This window comes from Taeniopygia guttata, chromosome 13 (genome assembly GCF_048771995.1).
Source record: "Taeniopygia guttata chromosome 13, bTaeGut7.mat, whole genome shotgun sequence".
NCBI classification, from domain to species: Eukaryota; Metazoa; Chordata; class Aves; order Passeriformes; family Estrildidae; genus Taeniopygia; species Taeniopygia guttata.
In genome coordinates, this window is record NC_133038.1 from 5,132,884 (window position 1) to 5,146,376 (window position 13,493).

Genomic DNA, 13,493 nt, shown 5'->3' on the forward strand with positions numbered 1-13,493 from the left:
GAGGAGAGGAGAGGAGAGGAGAGGAGAGGAGAGGAGAGGAGAGGAGAGGAGAGGAGAGGAGAGGAGAGGAGAGGAGAGGAGAGGAGAGGAGAGGAGAGGAGAGGAGAGGAGAGGAGAGGAGAGGAGAGGAGAGGAGAGGAGAGGAGAGGAGAGGAGAGGAGAGGAGAGGAGAGGAGAGGAGAGGAGAGGAGAGGAGAGGAGAGGAGAGGAGAGGAGAGGAGAGGAGAGGAGAGGAGAGGAGAGGAGAGGAGAGGAGAGGAGAGGAGAGGAGAGGAGAGGAGAGGAGAGGAGAGGAGAGGAGAGGAGAGGAGAGGAGAGGAGAGGAGAGGAGAGGAGAGGAGAGGAGAGGAGAGGAGAGGAGAGGAGAGGAGAGGAGAGGAGAGGAGAGGAGAGGGGGGTATCACTCAAGGATGTCTCTCACTCATGGATGGCTCTCTCTGCACCTACACAAGATGCTGTCTCACCCTAAATGCATAAAAGGCATTGAAAGAGCCACAAAAGCTGGCAGAGGACTGTCTCCAGGCCATGCTGGATGTGTGACTATGTCTCCTCAGCCCTTTGGCTGGTGTCTAGGGCAGATGTCACACAGATGGGACAGGGAGGAAAACCCCCAGGGCTCCCTGAGGGATCTGCCCAAGGGAGGCACAGGGTGAGGGAGGAAATCCAGCACAGCCACTGCCCAGCTGGTCCCAGCTGGTCCCCAAGTAGTTGGTGGGATCACAGAGCAATGCACAGGCAGGAGAACAGGGACCTGGGCAGCCACAGGCAGCAAGGCACCACTGCCATGGCCTGTCCAGAGGGAAAACACACTGAAATCTCTGGCAGAGGGAAAAATAATGCAAAATTTCGGATTAGAAATGAAAATGTCACTGGTAAAATGCAAGTGTCCACTTGGGGGTGGTAAAGCATTTCAGCTGTGTCTTGAGGGAGCAGGAATGGCCTTTTCTCTGCAGGCCTCGTGTGTGGCTCTTCCCCTCTCCAACGATTGTTTCTCAAGACTGCAAGTGGTAAAAAGAATTTGAAAATATTCCCTTATGCTCCAGGAAAAGGGGACTCTCCAGATGCCATGAGTCTCCCACCTTGGAGTCCCACAGTGAGAATAAAACAGAGAACTCTGGGGCAAAGAAAGAAAGAGACCAGTAATCAGGAGTACAATCCCTTCCTCCTTGGTAGGAAATGTCATCTGGATCCCCTGTGACCAGAATGGAAAATGATTTTATGCACAGTGTATCATCTCTGAGGAGCTAATGTTGTTATTTGCTGTGCTAACTCTGTGTTCTCTGGCTGTGTAAGTGACTGCCAGTCCCCTGGTGACACTCAGGGGATGATTCTCTGTGGCAGTGCGTGCCAGGCCTGAGCCCAGCCTGGGAAGCAAACCCAGGGCACACACAGGAGGCATTTCCCTGAAACACAACGAACAGGCTTTGAAACGTGTGAGACAGAGGTTTACAAAATTCTTTATCACACAATGGACCCTCCCTTGGCAAAATTCTACAGGGGCCTGTCCCTGCAGTCAGCAGAGCCCAGGAATTTTCACTCTGATATGGGTGTACCGCTCTCAGGATCTGTTTGCATCACGGGGATGCAGGGAACTTTTTCAGACCTTGTGGCAAAAACTTAATTTAGTAGATGCAGTATCACTGCAAAACTCCCCATTTAATTGCCCTTATATATAAGGTTTGTCCCAGTTCCCTCTGTCGGGAGTGCCGTCCAGGCTCCTTCCTGGTGATTGCTAATCCACGTAGATCTCTGATTTCTGCAGCCCACCTGGTGTAGGAGCACTGAAATCTGCTGGTGCACAACCACAGGTCTTCACTGGTGGAGACAACACATAAATATCTGAAGTTGAAGTAATGATAAGAAGCTCAGAAAGCAAAAGTTTGCTTTACATTTCTTTTACAGTTGTTGGCTCCCTGGTTCTTCTGGCCCAGAAATAGCTGCTGCTGGTGGCTGGTGTTTATCAGCCCAACTCCGAGCTGCTCTCGTTCTTGCCTGTCTGCTAATGTTGACAGGAGAGGTCTGCAACAGCCATACCTCAAAAGTTTGTAATAGAGGGAAGTGGGACTGGTTTAGCTAAAGCTAGAAGTGGGGAGAGAAGGTTTATGCAAAAAATTGTCCTGTTTCAGAATAAGTAAAACCTGATGTTTTGGTTGCTGCATAAGAAGCTATTTGGTAAGACTTCACTAATCTGATTTTGTCTCCTGTGCTGGCAACATTGGGAGTGTCTCTCACCTTTTAAAGTACCTCTTTGCTGGCACAGCTTGCAGTGAGCAAACTCCCATTTCCAGCCCTACCATTAGCTTGGGGGCAGTACAGTGCTTCCCTAAGATATCCTAAATACAGCCTCCTCCTTCATTCATTCCTTCCGTGGGACATCTCTTGAGCAATTCTTGCTGAAATCAGTCTTTTAGGAAGTTTTCTTGTGCTTTAGTTTCTTAGTTTTCTTAACCTTCTCTCTCACCTGGATGACAACACAGAAAGTCACAGGCCAGTGGAGAGCTGGGAGCTGCTGACAGATGTCCTGTGAGTGCCAGGGAGACTTGTGTTTTCAGCAGAGTCCATGAGGTTGTGATCCTCAATCACAAACATGCTCTTCTGGGATGAAATCTTGCAAGTGGGATGTTTAGGGGCACAGTGCTTGCAGCAAGGAGAAATCACACTGAGGAAAGCCATCCTGAAGCGCTGGGACAGCAGGTTGTAAATGATGGGGTTCGTGGCAGAGCTCAGGTAGAAGAAAACACCTGGGAGAACAAGGTTGGGGGGAAGAGAGAGACATTTCTTTGTGTGTGAAACTATCTCAGAAGAGGAAAATCTCTTTATTGCCTGTACAGCTCCACTAAACCTGGCACAGGCAGAGAGATGTCTCACCAAGGTTAGCTCAGCTTTCACTGCAGTGAAAGGAAAGTGGGAGAGATTGGGAATTGGAGCCCAGTCCCTCCAGCTGTTCAGGAACCAGCTCTCTCTTGAGCTGCCCTGACCTGCCTCCAGCACTGCCCTCATCCCCACAGCAGGGCTTGCACAGCTGGAGCCCCATCAAAGCTGTCAGAGAATAACTTCCAGCCAGGGGAAGCTAATTTCCTACAACTCACCAGGACAATGGCATAAGATTGGATTTGTCTGAGCAGCCTAATGGCCACAGTCAGTTTTCCCATGGCAGACTGAAAATAAAATTCCTCTTTGAAAAGCCTTTCATTTTATAGTTGGCAGGGCCGTAAACATTTGGTTTCATCACCCAGTGCTGAGCAGTATGTAAGGCTTTTGCATTTGGTAAGGTTTCCTATTTGCCCCAGAGAGCCTGTGGAGGATGCTGCTTGCTCCTGTGTACTTCTTAAAAGCAGCTGAATGACAGCAGTCTTTACTTCTGAACATTCCCAGGAATTAAAAGCAGCTAGTAATGATGTATGATATCCCCCCCTTTTTTTTTTTCATTTTATTTTTTATGAATTTGACAACATGTCCAGATCCTGAAATCTTCAGAAACCTGCCTGCAGTTTTTATTCAGGCACAGTTCTCATCACTGCCCACCAAACCTCAAGAAGTTTTTCCACATAAGTCTCATGTCCTCTACAAAACAAATGACTACACATTCCAAGTAAAACCACTCACAAGTACTTTTTCCTCCCCACTCCCTGTGCAAGTGGAAGAAGAAAGCTTTACCTGACACCACGTGAATTAAGTTGAAGGTATTGGCCAAGGGCTCAGTCCATTCCACAACAAAGCTGAAGAAAAGTCGGTCAATGTGGAATGGAGCCCAGCAGATGGCAAAAACTATCACAAGGACAACTGGCATGGAGAAAGGGGAGAAGGAAAACTGGTCAGAATGGGAGGATATGGTTCACCAGCCTGCATAGGACAGAGAGTTCATAAAGCTGAGACTTAATATATATAAATTATATTCATGGTTTCAAAACTTTTGCCATCCTTTCTGTCTTACCATTACCAACTAAAAGAACAATATTTCCACTGATTTCTGTATTGGATAACCCAGTTCATGCACATGAGGTGACATTTAAACAGAGCAAGGAACAGCCAGGCAATGTTGGGGTATAAATGGAGGCCAAACCCATTCCAGGATCAGAAAACCAGGCTGGCTCCAAAGTACAGTTTGGTGTAATGCAAAACAGACGTACATTGTGTAAAAATGTACAAGATAGACTATTTTCACTCTGAAAAAAAAAAAAAAGAGGATCCTCCTGAGGGCTGCAGGAGCTAGTTTAGAATAAAGGGTGTTGGAGAATTGCCATGCAAGCATCTGCCATGAAAGTTTCCTTCCCTCCTCTTCTGCTGGGGAGGAAAACTTGCTTTCTGAGTCTTTTGGTTGTTACCCCTAATGCTTCACTCCTGCAAGTCCAGATACAACAGAAAAAGCCTTTTTTTTTTTTTTTTTTTTTTTTTTTTTAATATGACAGCTACTCATAACTCTTGTATCCAATGAACTTGCTCAATACCCTTCAGGATCTGGTCCCACTCCTGCTCATAGTAAATAAGACACAGAAGGACTCACTACTTACACAACATCTTGGTGACTGATCTCCTGGATGGCCTCTGAACATTCACAGCCATTTCCTCCACTTCCAAAGATTCATCTCCTTTCAACTGGCAAAAGGAGGGAAACCAAAGGACAGCTTAGACAAGAGACCACATCCACACCAGACATAGGATGTTTGATATTTTGACAGTTGTAATTTGAGAAAGCAAAATTTGGGGCCACTTGGGACTCATTGAAAAAAAATCTGCATTTAAATTTCAGTTTTGGTCTAGAAAAACATGGAAGCTTTAGGTTCAAAACAATCTGCAGATTACAACAAATTTGTATTTCATTTCCCCACTTATCTTTTCTTAACAAGTCAATATTTGGTTCACAGTTTCTGTTCCATTTCAACAGTATTTTGCTAGGCATTATTTTCTCTTCTAGCAAAATATCATTTGTTTGTTTATTTTCCTAAAAGTGTTCCCCACAATTAAGCACAATCCAATGATCCAAAAAATACCCAGAGAGGCCTCAGTACAACACAGATGTAATCACTGGAAAAAATCCTGTGGAATTCAAGGGAGTTTGTTTCATGCCCTGAGTGTTGGGAGTAGTTGATATTCAACCCATCTAATGAACAAATCCCAGAAATTCTGCCTTGCAGATGGGCAGGGTGCATCATACACACAAATTTAGCCACACACTGCTCAGGCACAACAAGGAGTGAGTTTTCTCCAGTAGTTTTTCCCGGACTTAAAAAAAAAAAAAAAAAAGGCAATATATATAAATATAATATAAATAATATATTAATATATATAAAAATATAATATAAATGATATATAAAGGGCAATAATCTGATCACCCCTGGAATCCATCCCCAGTATGTTTATGATGAGAAGACTGGTGCTTTGATGAAAAGGTCAGGTTTACATAAACAGGGCAATTGGTTTGAATACCAAAGAAATAATATCTGGAAAGTCCATATTTGGTCCCAGCTTCCTGCAGTGGGAACTCCTGATTAGCCAACAGCTTTGTCTGTTTTCAAGTAGAGAAACTGGAACCAAAATTTAATTATACATGAGACAATATCAGGAATGAGTGAAAAGATAGTAAACACTCTGGATTTGTAAAAGCCTTATGAAGACATACTAGTTGTGCTATTTGCTTTTGCCTTTTACACTGTGATTTTGCTTTCTGATTAATAATACTTTTCTGTAAGGATGATTAAATGAGCCCTTCTTTCAGTGTTCTCTTTATTCCATTTATAAAAGCAAAAACATATAAATGGAATTATAGTCGAGTATAGTGTAATTCAGCCTCTCATATTTTACATTATTCCCCTTGTAACTTTTAGTCATAGCCACAGTTGCTTAAGGAAAAGACTCAGCTGATTTGTAACACATCTACTGATAAATGATTAGATTTATTAAAACTCCTGGATTCCCTTCAGTGGTTTTCAGTCTCAACAGTAATCTATTCCAGGCATATTCCAAAGCCTCAGAGAGTACAGTGTGCTGATGCTGTAATAAACCAGAGACACATGTATCTTTATATTTCCCCTTCCTCCTGTCATTTTGATGATGCTGTAAGGCTCCTCTTTAGCCTCAAGTGATGAAGGTGTAACAGGTAAGAACAACTCAGCAGCTGCAGTTTAATGAAACAGAGAAACATTACAAACAGAGAGGGAAAAAAAAAAAAATAAATGAGCCCGTGGCAAAGGTTGTAACTTGAGTCAATGCCAACATTTTGAGAGGGATAGAACCCCAGCCAAGATACTTTTACATCACTATGATGTATGAGTCTGTGTAGGTTTGAGATAAATGCTACCCTTTCACTGCAAGAGAATTAAAAGTGACTGGAGCAAGAAGCTGAAAATTGGATTTCCCCCCCACCCCCCAGATCTTTATTAGCTACAGCATTTCACCCCAGAAATCAAAAGGCTGAGTGAAAGCAGGGTCTCACCTATCCCCAGACAAGCATAGTGAGGCCACTCTGCAAAAGAGGGACTGCTTTCTGTAATCTGCAAAAGAGGAATGGTTTCTGTAAACTCCTTGGCCTGTCTGACACTAGTGGTGATCAAAGGTTCTCTTCAGCTGATGGAAAAATTGATATTTAAACCCCACAAGGCTTCTGCTAAAGATTACAGTCCTGCCTGATTCAGAGTTTGCTGCTGAGCTGCAGCCTTGGTGTGCCTTAGCTCACCCCCATGGCAAAGGAGAGCCAACCACTGGGACCAGGACTGCTGAACAGCCTCCATGGAAAGGGGACAGCTTTGGAAGAGCTGTGCTGGGCTCTGCAGAAATTAGCCAAAGGCAGTCACCATCCACAGATGATTCTGGGTGTTTAACAGCTGGGCATTTGAGGGGAGAGATAGATTTTAATGATAAAAGTTGGACCAGATGTGCATTGGCAAGAATAAGTTGTCTTGCTTCAAAGACAGCTAAGATAAAATTGCCACTATATCAAAATTTATTATTATAATTAATATTAATATTATTATTGCCAGTTAATGAGGGGATGTGAGACTAAGAGAAAAGCTGGAGCCTTGGGAGAAGAATCATCCAGCCTATGCTGTCAGAAACCCTTGTTAAATAGAGTATGACTTTTAGACAAGCAGTGATCAGCACCTACATCTGTGTCCTTTTAGGAATCAGTTTGAAAGAAATGGGCAGGCACCTTGCACTGGATCCTGCTGCAATGCAGACTTGTCCCCAAGCAATCCCATCCCACCTCAATCAGTGCCCCAGGGATGAACTTCCACAAGCAGCTACTGCCCAATGTTCTCATCTCATCCCTCTCCCCTCCCTCCTCAGCTCTTTGGCTGTGGGTTGCAACCTACAACTCAACAGCTGAACTGGGTGTGAAGAGCCTGGATGATTTCGGGATTTGTCCTAAAGGTATCTGTGATGGGAACCCCATGAAAGAGGCAGCAGGAAGCTTCCACAATTAAGCCTAATGAGTTTACAGGGCAATGAGCAGTGTCCTCTTCTTTACACTGGTGCTCGACTGATCAATTGACCATAACATTGCAATGTTAAACCACCAAGCCTTAAAATTATGCCCAAGTAGTTAATGAGGTAATCAACCATTTCCCAGTGAAAAAGACAAATGCATTTTTACATTTTTTCAAGGGATTAAACTATAAATTAACTCAGGTACCCTATGACCCATGTTTGCTGCCTTCTCACAGCTCCCTGTCCCCATCTGCATTGCATCCTGAGAGTGTCCAGCACTAGCAGAGCTTGAGAGAGAAAATGGTGAAGAAATGCCCTTTCTACAAAGCCTGGATATGAAAAGGTCATGCCTCTGTTTGCTGAATTTAAGCTGTTGTACAACCTTTGGATCAACCCTGAGCTTTTCCACTGCGTTCTGTGAGTGATACTTGGCACTCAGGTGACTGCAGGGTGTTGCTAAAGCCTCATGAATTTTCTCCTTTGTGAGAAGATAAAAAGTGTCTCCTCTTGGAAAATTATATATATTCATCATTCTTCTATCACTTCTGTTGAAGAAATGAAATAATCTTGCCAGTGCAGCTTGGAGATAATGCAGATTTAGCCAGGATGGATTCTGTTAAAATTTGGAAGTCTGAGCTGGATGTACAGAAAAACAGAGGCACAAACAGTGAACATTCCTGTCTTTAGGAATGTCAGCTTGAACAAATGTGGGAATTTGCAGAAGTCCTGGGGGATCAGCCCTCATCTGGTACTGATCTTCTCTTCTGGGATGGGGTATAGGAATATCTGCTGCTGCAAATAGAAGTTATTGCAACCTTCAAGTCTTCCTTTTATAAACTCGGGGATTTCTCTTTTTCTTTTTGTAACAACTCTATTTTATTCACATTTCATTCCCTTCAGGTCTAATGTTGCAAAATATTAATTGAAACTATGTAAAAGACCCCTCAAGAGCCTCCAGAGACTGGGGATAACTTAACCCATTCACTGCCTCAAGGATCTGCTCTGTTCTGTGGATTTCTGTCAGATAATCCATATTTTTTTCCTTGGGTAAGTAAAAATGAGATATACACCAGCAGAGATTTAGTTGAGTTTCTTGCATATTATTTAATAAGTTCATTTGTCTTCCTTCCTTGCTAAGGGATCAGACACATCTTTGTAAACTTTGAGTTACATTCAGTGTGATAAAATGGGATTTATATTGTCTAAATGTCTGTAACTTATGAGAAGAAAGTAGTCATCAAGCCACTGTGATTAGCAGTATATTTCAGTGTTGTGCTATGTAGTTTTATAACTGTGATCCTGATTGTTTTTCCACACATTGACGTGATGGATACTTGTCAAAAGTAGTCTCAATTTCTGAAGAGAGAATTAATATAAGCTCTAAGGTAGCCTGGTGAAATAAGGCTGTAGTTATATATAAAAAAAAAAGATTGCTGAATTTTCTAGCTGCAGCAATAAGCTAACATTTCAGTTTATGAGCTTTGTGAGTTTTAACAAGTGAATATTACCACCAGCTCCCGGGAAGAAAAAGAAGAAAGTAATGCAATGTAAATTCTACAAGGAAAGGGAAAACAAATAGTACACAAGATTCAATCGCTAGCCATCTTCTTTTTATTCTTTGCACATTTTCCTTTTGGTCCATTTCTTTCTAGTCCCTACTGCAAAGGTGTAAATCTCTGAGAGGCTGGAAAAAATCTACAGACTTGGGTGTTTCATTAACATTCAGATGTGAGCAGCAGTGATGGTAAGTTTTTATAAGAAGATTGGGGTAAATTATTCCTCAACACAGCAATACTAATCTCAGAACCGGATTGCACCAGAGAAGAAGTTGGATCTACTATTTTCAGAGGTTTGAGAAACACTTTTGCTGTTTTTGGGGGGAAAACATGGGCAACAAAAAAGGTGCAAAACTCACTCAAAAGCCACATATAGACACAAACACACAAGAATGAGCCAAGGAAACACTGAGCACAGTTGGAGCAGGACTTACTCTTAGCCCCATCAGATAGTACAGCACACTTATCACCCCCATGGGCAGCACATAGAAGAGCAAAGAAGTGATCTGGACAATACAATTGTAGATCCACAGGGGCATGACCACGGTGCAGGTGGCAGAGCCGGGCACCAGGGTGCCGTTGGGGAAACGCTGCAGCACGATGCCGTGGGTGCCCGTGTTGGGCAGGGCGAAGAGCACGGAGAGCAGCCAGAGGGCCAGGATGGTCCTGAGGGCGCGGCGGCGCGTGCTGGCCAGCTTGGCGCGCAGCGGGTGCAGGACGGCCACGTAGCGCTCCACGCTCAGCGTGGTCACGCTCAGGATGGAGGCGAAGCACACGGTCTCGAAGAGAGCCGTCTTCAGGTAGCAGCCCACGGGCCCCAGCAGGAAGGGGTAGTTGCTCCACATCTCGTAGACTTCCAGGGGCATCCCGAAAAGCAGCACCAGCAGGTCTGAGACCGCCAGGCTGAACAGGTAATAGTTGGTCGGGGTCTTCATGTTGCGGTGCTTGAGGATGACGAGGCAAACCAAGAAGTTCCCCACCACCCCGACAACGAAGATCACCGAGTACACCAAAGCCATGGGCAGGAACAGGTGGCTCCGTCTGGGCCCACACAGGAAGGTTAAATAATCCTCAGTGCTGTTTAAGTACCCTCTGAGACGTTCTTCATGTAGAGCAAGGTGGTTTAACCAGGAGAAATTACTGACCCAGGCCATTGCTGGATCTGTTGAAATATCTCACAGCTGAGGTTTGCTGTCCTTTCTGTTTCTCTGTGCAAGTTTGCTCACTTTTTGCAGAGAGAGGAGGAGGGGGCAGCTGCCTTGCCACCCCTGGAAGCACAGAGCCACTGAGGACGTGAATGAGTGTGTTTGCCTGGCTCTGGGTAAGGTTGTGCTGCTCAACAGCTGTTTCCCTGCCAGAGCCCCTCAGCCAGAAAGCCCCTCCTTTCCCACATATTCATTGGCTCGCTAAGTGCGTTAGATTATAGTGTAGGGAAAGAGGTTCCAGCCACTTGCATCAGCTCCTGCAGCTGATGCATTTACAGAGTCACTAAAGTGGGATTTAGGGAGCTGCGAATCTGAAATACAGGACACAAAACCAGATGCAGGTTGTTTGTTTATGTCAGAGGGTGGGAAAGCAGACCAGAAACACCCCCAAAACTCAGTCCAAAAAGCTTTTGCAAAATTATAATACTGCTGCATCCTAGTTATGAGCAACAAGCAAAACACAACTAAACAAAAGATTTTGGCATGATTTTGTTGTTCAAATCTCTGCTAATTTTTATTTTCTGTTGTCCATGGCAGCAAGCACTTGGAGACAGAATTTGATCAGTAGAAAGCGAAATAATTTCTGTAGCCATTTCTGTGGAATTATAATGCTTCAGCCTTTTTTAAACACTGCAATTGTTTTTCTCCTGAGATCTGACTAAAGATTTTAATTGCAATTCTTGTTGACATCAAAATATTTTCTCACTTCTCAAGTATGCTAGAATTTGATCCTATATTCTTAGAGAGCCTTGTTTTGGGAATATTTCTGTACAGCGTATTATTCCATATTTATTGCTTATGGGGCATAAACTTCTATAAACTCTTATTTCTTCATGAATGACAAGCATTCTGCAAACACACTTTCTGAGCCAAAAAATAAGTGTCTCCTGCAAGGACCATGGCTGTGCCAAAATAGATCATTTAGCTCTGAATTAATGCTTGATTACTTCCTGAATTTCTCTAAAACAGAAAAGGTCCCAAGTCTGCAGATAAAATTTTCTGAGATTCAGCTGTTTGGAATTGAAGAGGTGCAAGGTCTGAGGGCTCATTTATGGGATTTTTGTCAGCTTGGTGTGTGATTTGTCTGCCCAGAGCCTCTCATTAGCTCTCATTTGAGTACCTGCCCTGTCCCCTCCTTGAAGCCATGTAAACCTTTTACATCCCTGACATCCTTTGGCAAGGAACTCCTGCTATTTGTGTGTGTATCTCTTTTCTCTGTTTGACCCTTTAGCTTGGCCTCTCAATGAAAAAGAAAAAGATTGTTCCAATAAGCACAGACTGCCTCCAAAATAGCAGCAGTGTGTGAGGGACCAGGGGCTGGTTCCTTTGAGGCACATTCAAAGTGTGGAGCCTGGGAATCACTGAGAAATCATTTGAAATGTGAAAGGCGTGGAAGGTACCACCATAACCATACTAAAAGGCAGAAGCAAGTCTCTTGTGATGACTTTCAGACCTGCTAAAATTATCTCACATATCAACTGCATCAGAAAGACCCAACTCATTTATTTTCAGTATTGCACAGAGGTATTTTGTTCAGCAGATTGAAAAGTTTTACTGGATTATTGAATAACAAATGTGCCCTTTTGACCCATTGCTCCTTTCATTAAGGATTCAGTTTATAGCTATTCCCTGCATTTTAACAATGTTAAATTTGATCTTGATCTGCTGCTGATGTAAGAAGTAGGAGAGAAATCATTAGTTGAGTTCCTGGCTGACACCAGGATTAACTCTTCCAGAGCACAGCAGAACACAAGTATTTGAAAATTTGTACAGAACTAAACATTTTCTGTACCTCTGCTTCACTTTCAACTTGTTTTTTGTTTTATTTATGTCTTTTGTTTTGTTTCTTTTTTTTTTTTTCCCACATATTTTTTTAGTACTTAATTTCTTTCCATTTCTCCTTTTTCTTCCCCTGGTAAATTCCATAAATCCACTCCACCCTATAGCATACCTGAGGTGAGTAAACCCTTCTGAAGTAGCTACCAAATTGGCTTCATTTTTCTTCTTGCACATTAACTGCTCTAAAGAAACTGAAGTGGAAGATTGAGTCTGTTCAGCTTGAACTCAGTCTTACAGAAAAGGAAACCAGAGAGGTTTGAGTTATTTACTAAAGAGCCAAATGGGCAGTAACACCCACTGTGATCTCTGTGAGAGGAAAGCAATGGGCTGTGCAAACACACCAGGTCACCTCAAAGTGTGAATGTGCCAGACCCACCTGTGCCTACTTCCACTTGTTCTCAATCCTTTCTGATCCTGCTGAGCTCAGATGCTGAAAACCTGTAAGAATAGAAGCAGAAGAAAACCAGATAACCCATGGACCAATGTTGCTATGACCACGACTGTGTTGTAGATGGAGAGGACAAAGAGAGTGGAAAACATATTTCAGTTTATTCCTCAAAGCTTTATTTGTGTTCTATATCATATCTGTCTCAATAAGGATAGAAGAATGTATTCAACCAAAGACTTGCTCTGGCTCTATATGAATGGAAATATTTTATTTTTACAACCAAGACAGAAAATAAAAACAGATTTTCCTTATGAAAGTAATATTAAAGCATTTGATATTTTTCTTTATAAAGCAAACTTCAATAGTGCTTGCTTTTATACACTGCAAGGAAGAGGGTATGCTGCATTCTGGCCTTTGAATTGTGCAGCTTTATACAATAGCAATGCAATGAATGTAATGTAACATCTCCATTAATGCAGTGTGATGTTGGCAACATTAACCCAGACAAGGTTTTTGGCACTGACAATGTCCTCATGCTGGTGATGTCTCTTGTACCAGGTTTACATTGAGGAATGTTTCCCTTTGCCAGTGGAACGTGCTGCTATGAACAGCAAAGTGCACACTTAAGAAGGGCTGAATTCAAACACCTTCATGTCAAAGCCCTTGTAAGAGCACCATTAACTACTTTATATTAGTACCTGGTGAGTGCTGGAGTCCAGGACATCCCTCTGACTGCCCTGGCTGTCTTGAGACCCTGGCAGGGGTCTCAGGGACCCTGGCATGAAGTCAAAAACATCCGTGGCTTCGATTTTAGCCCGTGGAAAACTGTCAGCTCTGGATGAGGAATGACAAGTCACAAGGGTTTTAGTAGTTTGATACTTGAATTAACACAGTGTGGAAAAGTAGAATTTTTGGATTTTTAAAATGGGGTTCAGTGGGGCACAAGATAGAGGAATTTGGGTGTGTCCTAGCCTTCTTCTCCTTCCTCTTGTCCTCCGTGGCTTGGTGTGATGGTGACACTTTTCTATTGGTTAAGGATAGTGACACACTGTCCAACATACATGATAGGAAATGGTGAAG

The 13,493-nt window shown here is 43.2% G+C and overlaps 1 protein-coding gene across 1 annotated transcript; it reads right to left on the reverse strand.

Annotated features, from left to right (window-relative positions):
- Positions 1 to 2,201: 2,201 nt before the first annotated feature.
- NMUR2 (neuromedin U receptor 2) lies at positions 2,202 to 10,309 on the reverse strand. The gene is made up of 4 exons (XM_002195025.5): positions 9,416 to 10,309; positions 4,512 to 4,596; positions 3,658 to 3,783; positions 2,202 to 2,741 (listed from the first exon to the last, which is right to left on the reverse strand). Exons 1-4 carry the CDS (start codon positions 10,133 to 10,135, stop codon positions 2,482 to 2,484), a joined length of 1,191 nt encoding a protein of 396 aa, XP_002195061.1. The 5' UTR covers positions 10,136 to 10,309; the 3' UTR covers positions 2,202 to 2,481.
- Between the last annotated feature and the right edge of the window lie 3,184 nt (positions 10,310 to 13,493).

Excerpts from the sequence above, each read along its gene's own strand:
- NMUR2 (XM_002195025.5), bottom strand. The coding sequence starts at position 10,135 with ATGGCCTGGGTCAGTAATTTCTCCTGGTTAAACCACCTTGCTCTACAT. Across the intron at positions 4,597-9,415 it reads ACTATCTGATGGGGCTAAGA|TTGAAAGGAGATGAATCTTT; the intron begins GTAAGTCCTGCT and ends TCCTTTTGCCAG. Across the intron at positions 3,784-4,511 it reads ATCAGTCACCAAGATGTTGT|TTGTCCTTGTGATAGTTTTT; the intron begins GTAAGTAGTGAG and ends TCTCCATGCCAG.